Genomic DNA, 7,556 nt, shown 5'->3' with positions numbered 1-7,556 from the left:
AGGCATTGTACATGTATACATGGTCCTTCCATCGATTACAGACTTTCTTCCACAACTCATCCAAATATTACAACTTTGAGGTAACACTTTCTCTCACAACTCACTATTAGATTAGTTGTGTGAGAAAGTGTTGCCTCCAAGTTGTAATATTTGGGTGAGTTGTGTGAGAAAGTGTTGCCTCCAAGTTGTAATATATATAGAATATTACAACTTGGTGGAAAAACGTTCTCACACAACTCACCCAAATATTACAACTTAGAGGCAACACTTTCTCACACAACTCACCCAAATATTACAACTTAGAGGCAACACTTTCTCACACAACTCACCCAAATAGTACAACTTAGAGGCAACACTTTCTCACACGGCTCACCCAAATATTACAACTTGGAGGCAATACTTTCTCACACGGCTCATCCAAAATAGTACCACTTGAAAATTGTCATTAAAATTTCGCCTACTATAAATTGTTGTATTAAATAAGTGATATGTCTGGGATTTTATTATGCTCGGTATAGTTCTTGCGGAACATAAAAAGTAGGTACCAAAACACACTGTGCACCGGTAACTGCTGCCCTTCGAATGCACCTGTCACAAAACGCGACCACTACTTCAGTTCGATGACACCTCAATGGTAACTTTAAGTTGGGGACTTTTTTTAATGAACTTGACATACACCTGTACACATCTCACAAATCACTTGTTATACGAGTAAAAAGATAGGACGATATTTTAAAATCAAGGAGACGTCTGATATTGCTTGAAAAGTAGCGGAGACAGGTAAGCAGTTTTGCTTGATTACTTTCAAAGGTGGAAGAAATAACTGAGCGAAGTTTGGCCAGGTATACCCAATAATCGTTTTAAAGGGCATTACATTTTATATACCGTACATGGTATATTATCAATTCATTTTCCGTGTTTATAGTTGAGCATCGCCCGGTGTTTTCTTGACTTATTGAAGCAAATTTGTGCATGCAGCGCCAATACCTAATAAGTATCGATCGTGAAGTGTCTTTAGATCATTTAAAAAATATTTTGTTGAAGTCCTATATAATGACCTTTGGTATATCCTAACCGGACAGAAAAACAACATGGTTTAATAGTTGAGGAGTATTTGCCTAACATATAACATTTCTCAATGATGTACATTGTAAGATGTTCTGAGAAAAGTGTATACTTAAAAACACTTCAAACAACTTCCTCAAACCAAAAGAACTGAAAAAAATCATATATTAAATCCACCTGCTCCATGTACATATGAGAACAATGTCAATTTTGGAAAATATCTGTGTGGGAAATAGAGCAGTGTCTTTCATGTATATTGATTTATGTAGTCATCCATTACTTTCAGTCACAAGATTGCCATGACAGAACCCCAGGGTGAATACGTGTGTACCCTGCCTCCGGAGCTGGTAGAGAAGGCAGAAAAGGAACTCAATGAAAAACCTCAATGGCGAAGCAGAGACATTCAGGCCCTCAGGGACATGGTTCTGAAACAGAGAGGTTTGTGGCATGGAACTAGATGTTGTGCTTTGTTATATTAGTTCCTTGTCAGAGTTTCCTCTGACCCCAACACTAGACAACAGACATTTTGACAGATAGCTGTTTACCTTGATATGACTTTATTTTGATATAAGATTAATTTGTTAAGAAATGAAATGTAGAGCGAAAATTGTATTTTAAAGTGATTTGAAAATATTCTAATGTGTTATGCATAGTACAGAAACATCAAATTTGTATTGTTTAGTTAGACTTAATGTTTTTGTTAATTTTGGATGTTTGCTGAACAAAAACCATTTGAGCAATACAAACCATTATTATAAATGTAAATGTGATACACCTAGCACAGAAACTATATTAAGTTATCATTCTGTGTATTCGCTTATGTTAAGTATTTGCATATTGATAATTTCCAGATTTGAAAGTCCGCACTGATGATGCCTTCCTATTGCGATTCTTACGTGCCAAAAAATTTGACTATGACCGAGCATTTCAGCTGATTATGACACATTACAAAATGAAGGTCGAAAACAAAGAAATTTTTACCAATTTACGACCATCAGCTGTGAAACATGTGCTGGATGATGGAGTGACAGGAGTTCTAGCCAGCCGTGACAAAGAAGGCCGCCCTGTTATTGTATTGCGACCAGGTTGGATTTTTATAAATCGGGACACCTGAAAGGCTAGAATAATTTCTGTTGATTTGAAACCTATTTCTGAACTGACCCCTTAGCATGGTTAAACAGGGTTAAAATGAAAGGTTGCTGTTAAGTTTTAGATCAGAGGTCATTGTAAGATCTAAGATGAGAGGTCACTGTAAGATCTAAGGTGAGAGGTCACTGTAAGATCTAAGATGAGAGGTCACTGTAAGATCTAAGATGAGAGGTCATTGTAAGATCTAAGATGAGAGGTCAGTGTAAGATCTAAGGTGAGAGGTCACTGTAAGGTTTGTCACTGTAAGATCTAAGGTGAGAGGTCACTGTAAGATATAAGGTTAGAGGTCACTGTAAGATCTAAGGTGAGAGGTCTTTTCACATTCATAAGAAGACTGACATTCACTAATTTACATTTTGTTACTTTCCTGTGTGTTATTCCAGTAAAACTCTATCCTACATCAGGACTCCAGGGTTTGTTTACGGGTATGACCCATACAATTTCATCGATCATTTAATTAGAAATCAGAGGCAGGAAACAGAACCAAAGATAGAAGTGGTTTATGGCAGACTCTTGGAGTTTAACAGACTTTTTCCGAATAGCACTGAAAAAAATAAATCATTAACAAAAACCGTTATATATACATTTACAGGTAAATGGGACGTTAGTCGATATGGATTGGATGACATTTTCCGTACCAACTTCATGACCTTGTCAAAACTTATAGAGGTAAATATTTTGAAAATAAATAATTATGAAGTACTCGTTTTGGAGAAAGTCAGTATTTACAAGCAGTAAAATCAACATCTGAAATTGTAAACTTTGTAATATATCTGTGGTCACTTCTTGTTAAAATAAGACTTGATGATTTCTTTTTAATTGTCATTATGTTTATGTAATATAATTGTGATGGTGTTGCTATTTGCCTCAAAGTTATTGATAAATCTTCACAACTTCTCGGTAAGTTGATGGTGTCAAATTAGTGATCAATTATAAGTTGAATGAGAAATGTATTTACAAAATGACACAAAATGGGAGACATTTTTTCAAATCTTTATTTTGTACTTCTTTGACAGGATGAAGAAACACAGGTTAATGGTTTGATAATGGTCATTGATTTAAAAGAGATGGGCTGGAACCATGCAAAAAATGTATCTCCATTTTATGCCAAGCGTGTTGCTAGCTTATTACAAGTAAGATTTAATGAACTTGACATATTTTTTGTAAAGATATTGTCAAGTTTATACAGTTAAAACTTCAGTGTTGAATATAATACAATTATTGACATCAACAGTGGATTTTTTAGAACCTCAGAAGTTGATCTATTATTGCTGAATGTGATTGGAGACAAATATAAGATTCAGGATTTTCCATAATTTTGTTAGTAGTAGGCTGTGTAGTGAAAGTAGGAGGCTGGCCTGCCTTGTACGTGTAGTCGTGTACAGAACATTGTTACGGAACTGGATTGGTGTAGGCGGCCAAATGATCAAAGTAGCTGGTCAAATTGGCCGGCGACCGGCTCTTATGGAAAACCCTGAAGATTTATTGAACCTAAAGGCCAAACTGATTTGTAAATGAATTATTGTATATTACTCACAGCCATTTGTAACAAGCATCAGTAAAAAGAACATATCAGTTATTTCATGTTACATTCTAGTTTGTATATCATCTGATAAAATCTGGCTTGTGCAGGTTTCAGTAGCATTTTCTTTCTCACAGGATGCATTCCCAGCGAGGTTTAAGGGTCTTCACTATCTACACCAGCCTTCATTCTTCGACTATGTCTTTTCTATCGTCAAACAGTTTCTGAAGGAAAAGACTGTAAGCAGAGTAGGTATCTAAAGTGCCACGTTATTTGATGTCAAACTGTTCTGTGATTGTGTACCTGGTAGGTGCTGTTAACCAAAGATAAGCTTCTCGGAAATATGAACAGTTTAATGATTGACTTTTGATTAGTAACTGATTGGTCAGTGAAGATCATTTCCGGCAGTATACCATCTGCAAATTTCTTATTACTGATATATGTAGCCAGGTGAGAATTGTTGATGACATCATTGGTCAGTACTGACCTGGATAGGTCATGAAAATGATGTCAAGGACAACTGTATGGCCCCAAATGGTCAATAAAACTTTGAATATTATTAGCATTACAAAATTCTGTCGAGAATGACCCAGATTTCTTTTTAAAATGCAACCAAACTACCCTATACTATCATGCTTTTGTTGCCTAGGATGTAGGTTAATTAGAATAACTTGCTGTGTTTTTAATATTTGTGGTGATATATTGTAGTTACACTGACAAATATCTGTTCACTGTCTTGTCTTTTGACAGTAAATCTCAACTTTTAAGAGTTGAATCATGATATCCTGCCATAAGTACCATACACAGTAGTGTTATTCCCTAAATTACAGAGCTGTTTTACAACAACGAAGCAGCACTATATATAACTAGCTACCCATCAGGCCGATATTGTCGTCATTACCTAGATTCATTGAGTTTAAACACACACACCAACAAAAGTGTACGTACTAGCATTTTGTTCTACTGTACATGCAAACCAGATTTTATAGAGTAACATGGCTCTGGTATAAACACAAAATAAAATGCTCTGAATTAAGAGAATTTACCACAGGAAATTACAGTGTTCAAAAATCTTGGTTTTGTTACCTTTTAGTGCAGGGTTTCTAAATTGATCATATAAACAGAAGAGATTAAATCTTGATGTAACAGTTGTCTATAAATACTTCTCAGATACACAGAATAAATACTGATAAGAAGGAATAATTGTTGTAGTGTGATAAGCATTTACATTGTGATACTGCTATGGTCTCAATCAAATATTTAAATTCCCCCACCAGACACACACATAACACACTCACACAAATAAAGAGTAGGCAGGAAATTGTTTTATCATTTTTGTTGTGATTCTACTGTTAAATGTTCTTGACAGCTTCATTTCCATGGTGAAAAACCTGAAGGTCTGACAGAATATATCGACAAAGCTAACCTTCCAAAAGAATATGGAGGAGAACTACCACCATTCTCAAATAAGGTAAGGTTTCACCTCAAAAATGGATATCATTTTGATTCAAAAGATTCTCAAGACCTTATAACTGAAGAGGCCATCAGTTTACATTGTTTAGTTGTTGTTGAGCACAAAATGACAAATAAACAATTTGTTAATCTGTTTGGACAGTAATCTTCTTACTATTGGTTATGAAGACTGATTTAAAGTCAAATCAAAAACACAAACCATGAAACGACATGTTACAAACAAGACTTAAGATTAAAGAGTTATATGTACAGTCTGAAAGGTCACATGATGAACTCAGTTATCTCCGATCAAAACAGCGACGGGTGGTAGACACAACAGTGAGTGTCGACTAGTGTTAGTTTGATAATCTTTATCTACTTTTCTCGGAGAGTGTTATAATTTCGTGAAGAGTCTGATTTTAAATATTATAATGCTTGCCTAAAATGAAACACATGGGTAAACGTAACAAAATTTAACTATTTAGTCCCTTTATCATCAGTTTGTTTCCTGAGTTTAAATGTATAATCACTTTGTGATCGTTTAGGACTGGGCAGAGACATTGCTGAAATGTGATGAACAATTTGACCAAGAAGCAAAATACGGCCTTCTGGACTCTACAACCAAGGCAACTAAATCTTCCAAAGCAGACGCCATGGAGTGTCTAGTGGGGTCTTATCGTAAACTGGATGTGTAAAGCCTGGAAAAAAAAAACGGTAAGACTTCAAACCATGGAGGTCACTGTCTTCATATCAGAAGATTACACACAATCGCGAATTTATACATGTCTTGACCTACCAATCAATTAAACTGCATCATATCTGTTACTCTAGGACTTGTCAGTGACATTAGGACCCTAAATTGTTAGGAAATGATGTGTGAAAATAAAAATTGGCCAAAATAATTTCATTATTTATGGTACTGGAGCATTTTGAAATACTCTCCGGTAAAAGAAGGCTAGGTCTACTGCAAAGAATGATTTCTTCTAAAGAGCACAATAAGACAATTTCACTTAGAGATGTATTCAACACAAGAAATGATAATACACATCCAAAATTTCGATTGGAAAATTTCATTAAGTAAAAAAAAAAGTTTGAAAAATTTCACTTGTAGCTTCAAAGTTTGGGGTTTTTTTTATCTTTCTTAAGTATTTGGTAGTTTATGCCAGGTGTAAAGTGATCCATGTTTGTAGTATTGAAAGAGACAAATATATTTAGTTTTTGTTAAGGCAAAGATACAAAGATTTTCAGTATAGGAAGAAGATAAAAGATTTATAAGATGTTACGTTGTACAAGTTGTACTAGATTTGTTTTTTTGTGGTGTCTGGATTTTGTATTTTGTTGGTTAATGAATGAGATATTTCCTATACATGTATTTATATCTCATTTGTTTCTTTCAGATTTGAAGCTACCAACGGAGAAAAAAAACCAGAATATCTTGAATTTTTGTATGGTGAAACAACACTGCTGTACTGGTCCGTCCATTACACGAAAATATCTCCTAAACATTCCAACGACGGATCTCATTTCTCCAGTTATTGATCTTAAGGTACACAATATTTAATCTCAAGTAAGCCAGGGAAAACACCTTACTTCTGACTCAAATTGAGTGGATGGGCTGATTACAAGACAATTAATAGCAATCAATGTGGAGCTAAGTGTCAAATTTTAAGAATATCTCTCTGTTAGCTATATCTGTTTTTTTTTATTAGTAAGGTAATTAGACCATCAGATTTATTTTGACAATTAATATTTTTATTTCTTTAATAAGTAAGTTGGCATAAATGGGGTATTTTAAAAATCCAAATTAAACCTTACCAAAAGCCATTTTCTTAACAAACTGTTAATATCTAAGACATATGCCTACTTTACTACTCAAAAGAGTACAAGTTTTTCTGAAGATTTCACAATCTGACAATATCAAGTGTGAAAAATTTCATTCTTTGATTGGCGATGGTGGAATTTTTTCTTCAACAACCTAAAAGAAAAAATTGAGACACCAAATGAAGTAAATTCCACGTCAACATTGACCTACTTTTCTGTTTCCTTGTCATATGAGTTGATTTATAAAACTAATCAAACATGAAGGTTTATCATTATAGAGCTAGGCGTCATACTGTTGTGGTTTCACTAGAGCAAAGAATCCTGGTCATATTGTTTGTTGTGTAATAAAACAGTTAACAATGGCCATAATCAAACCAAGACAATCAATCTTCAAACTTAAGTGTTTAAGAGATGTGTTCTTCTCTCGGGACGAACACACAATAAATTTAAAAGTTAACGTTTTGAGTGTCTTTGTCGAAAAATCATATCTCCCATGCAAAAAGATATCAGACTTGCAGATATTTAAATTCTTGTTAGAAAGCCCTCT

The 7,556-nt window shown here is 34.4% G+C and overlaps 1 protein-coding gene across 1 annotated transcript; it reads left to right on the top strand.

The window, feature by feature from the left end:
- The first annotated feature begins 705 nt into the window (after window positions 1-705).
- On the top strand, window positions 706-6,843 carry LOC132547126 (alpha-tocopherol transfer protein-like). Its single transcript, XM_060210880.1, has 9 exons — window positions 706-780; window positions 1,352-1,503; window positions 1,917-2,150; window positions 2,807-2,883; window positions 3,231-3,347; window positions 3,874-3,984; window positions 5,106-5,207; window positions 5,734-5,902; window positions 6,586-6,843. The coding sequence occupies exons 2-8, from the start codon at window positions 1,365-1,367 to the stop codon at window positions 5,881-5,883; spliced, it is 930 nt and encodes a 309-aa protein (XP_060066863.1). The 5' UTR covers window positions 706-780; window positions 1,352-1,364; the 3' UTR covers window positions 5,884-5,902; window positions 6,586-6,843.
- Window positions 6,844-7,556: the final 713 nt, after the last annotated feature.

The sequence above is a fragment of the Ylistrum balloti genome, unplaced genomic scaffold (assembly GCF_031769215.1).
Source record: "Ylistrum balloti isolate Yb309-2 unplaced genomic scaffold, AGI_CSIRO_Ybal_v1 Utg369934, whole genome shotgun sequence".
Classification (NCBI taxonomy): domain Eukaryota; kingdom Metazoa; phylum Mollusca; class Bivalvia; order Pectinida; family Pectinidae; genus Ylistrum; species Ylistrum balloti.
This window is presented reverse-complemented; position numbering and strand designations above follow the sequence as displayed.

Bases quoted from the DNA above. Each gene is read 5' to 3' on its own strand.
- LOC132547126 (XM_060210880.1), top strand. From the start codon at position 1,365: ATGACAGAACCCCAGGGTGAATACGTGTGTACCCTGCCTCCGGAGCTG. The intron at 2,151-2,806 runs GTTGGATTTTTA...ATACATTTACAG, and splicing joins TGTTATTGTATTGCGACCAG to GTAAATGGGACGTTAGTCGA. The intron at 2,884-3,230 runs GTAAATATTTTG...CTTCTTTGACAG, and splicing joins CCTTGTCAAAACTTATAGAG to GATGAAGAAACACAGGTTAA.